The following is an 836-nucleotide window of genomic DNA, read 5'->3' on the forward strand; positions in this document are numbered from 1 at the left end:
CAGACGACGAACTCTGTCAGAGAACCACTCGACCACTGTTGCCACAAGAAGACTGGATGCACAGATCACAACGATGTTGGTAATTGTTGCGGCAGTGTTTGTAGTTCTGTCGTTTCCAAGATGTGCGTTCACGGCCGCATATGCGTACTGGAATCCATCTAGTTGTTCTATAGGTGAAGCGAGAAAATATTTCCTCGACGTCCTGACCACCAACGTCGCCGACAGCAGCCACGCCGTTAACTTCTACCTGTACTTCCTGGCTGGGAGGAGATTCAGGCATGCCTATTCCTCTACTATTCGGGAAGTCTCTTTACGGAGAAAAACCCCGGAAACTACCTCAGTGAGCCGTTTAAAATCGCATCAGCAGTTATACCGCAGCCACTCTGACAGCTAACACAGCCAGCTATGGTCATTCAACGCCACAATCCGTTTAAAACCTGCCTAACTTTGGACTTGCCACCAACAATAAACACACACGCACGCACACATACGCACGCACGCACACGCACGCATACATACACGCACATACGCAGGTGCACGCACACACAATCAGGTACACACTCGAACGCGCGCACACGCACACACACTCTTACCATTCTACTATTCATTCGCGTGTCACCGTAACCTCACGGCGAGGGAATTTGTTGATGATATCAATCACTTGTTTGTGAATTACTTACTGTGGCGTGTATGAACAATACGACGAATAAACACACACTTAAGTGAACATAATCTGGCTTTGTCAGGTTTTACGACCATTTGTGTGAGTGAGTGAGTGAGTGAAAAACTAGTGGTTCTCATTAAAATATCAGGTTATGAACACGTCATGACATTCA

General features: G+C 47.1%; 1 protein-coding gene across 1 annotated transcript in view; it reads left to right on the forward strand.

Annotated features, from left to right (window-relative positions):
- Nucleotides 1–394, forward strand: part of LOC124278196 (FMRFamide receptor-like) — a 1,065-nt gene extending 671 nt beyond the window's left edge. Inside the window, exon 1 of the mRNA XM_046713926.1 lies at nt 1–394. This exon is cut by the window's left edge and continues 671 nt beyond it. Coding sequence (XP_046569882.1) covers nt 1–394 — 394 coding nt within the window.
- The last annotated feature ends 442 nt before the right edge of the window (nt 395–836 follow it).

Source organism: Haliotis rubra, unplaced genomic scaffold (assembly GCF_003918875.1).
Source record: "Haliotis rubra isolate DU_JTF1 unplaced genomic scaffold, ASM391887v1 Scf233, whole genome shotgun sequence".
Taxonomy (NCBI): Eukaryota; Metazoa; Mollusca; class Gastropoda; order Lepetellida; family Haliotidae; genus Haliotis; species Haliotis rubra.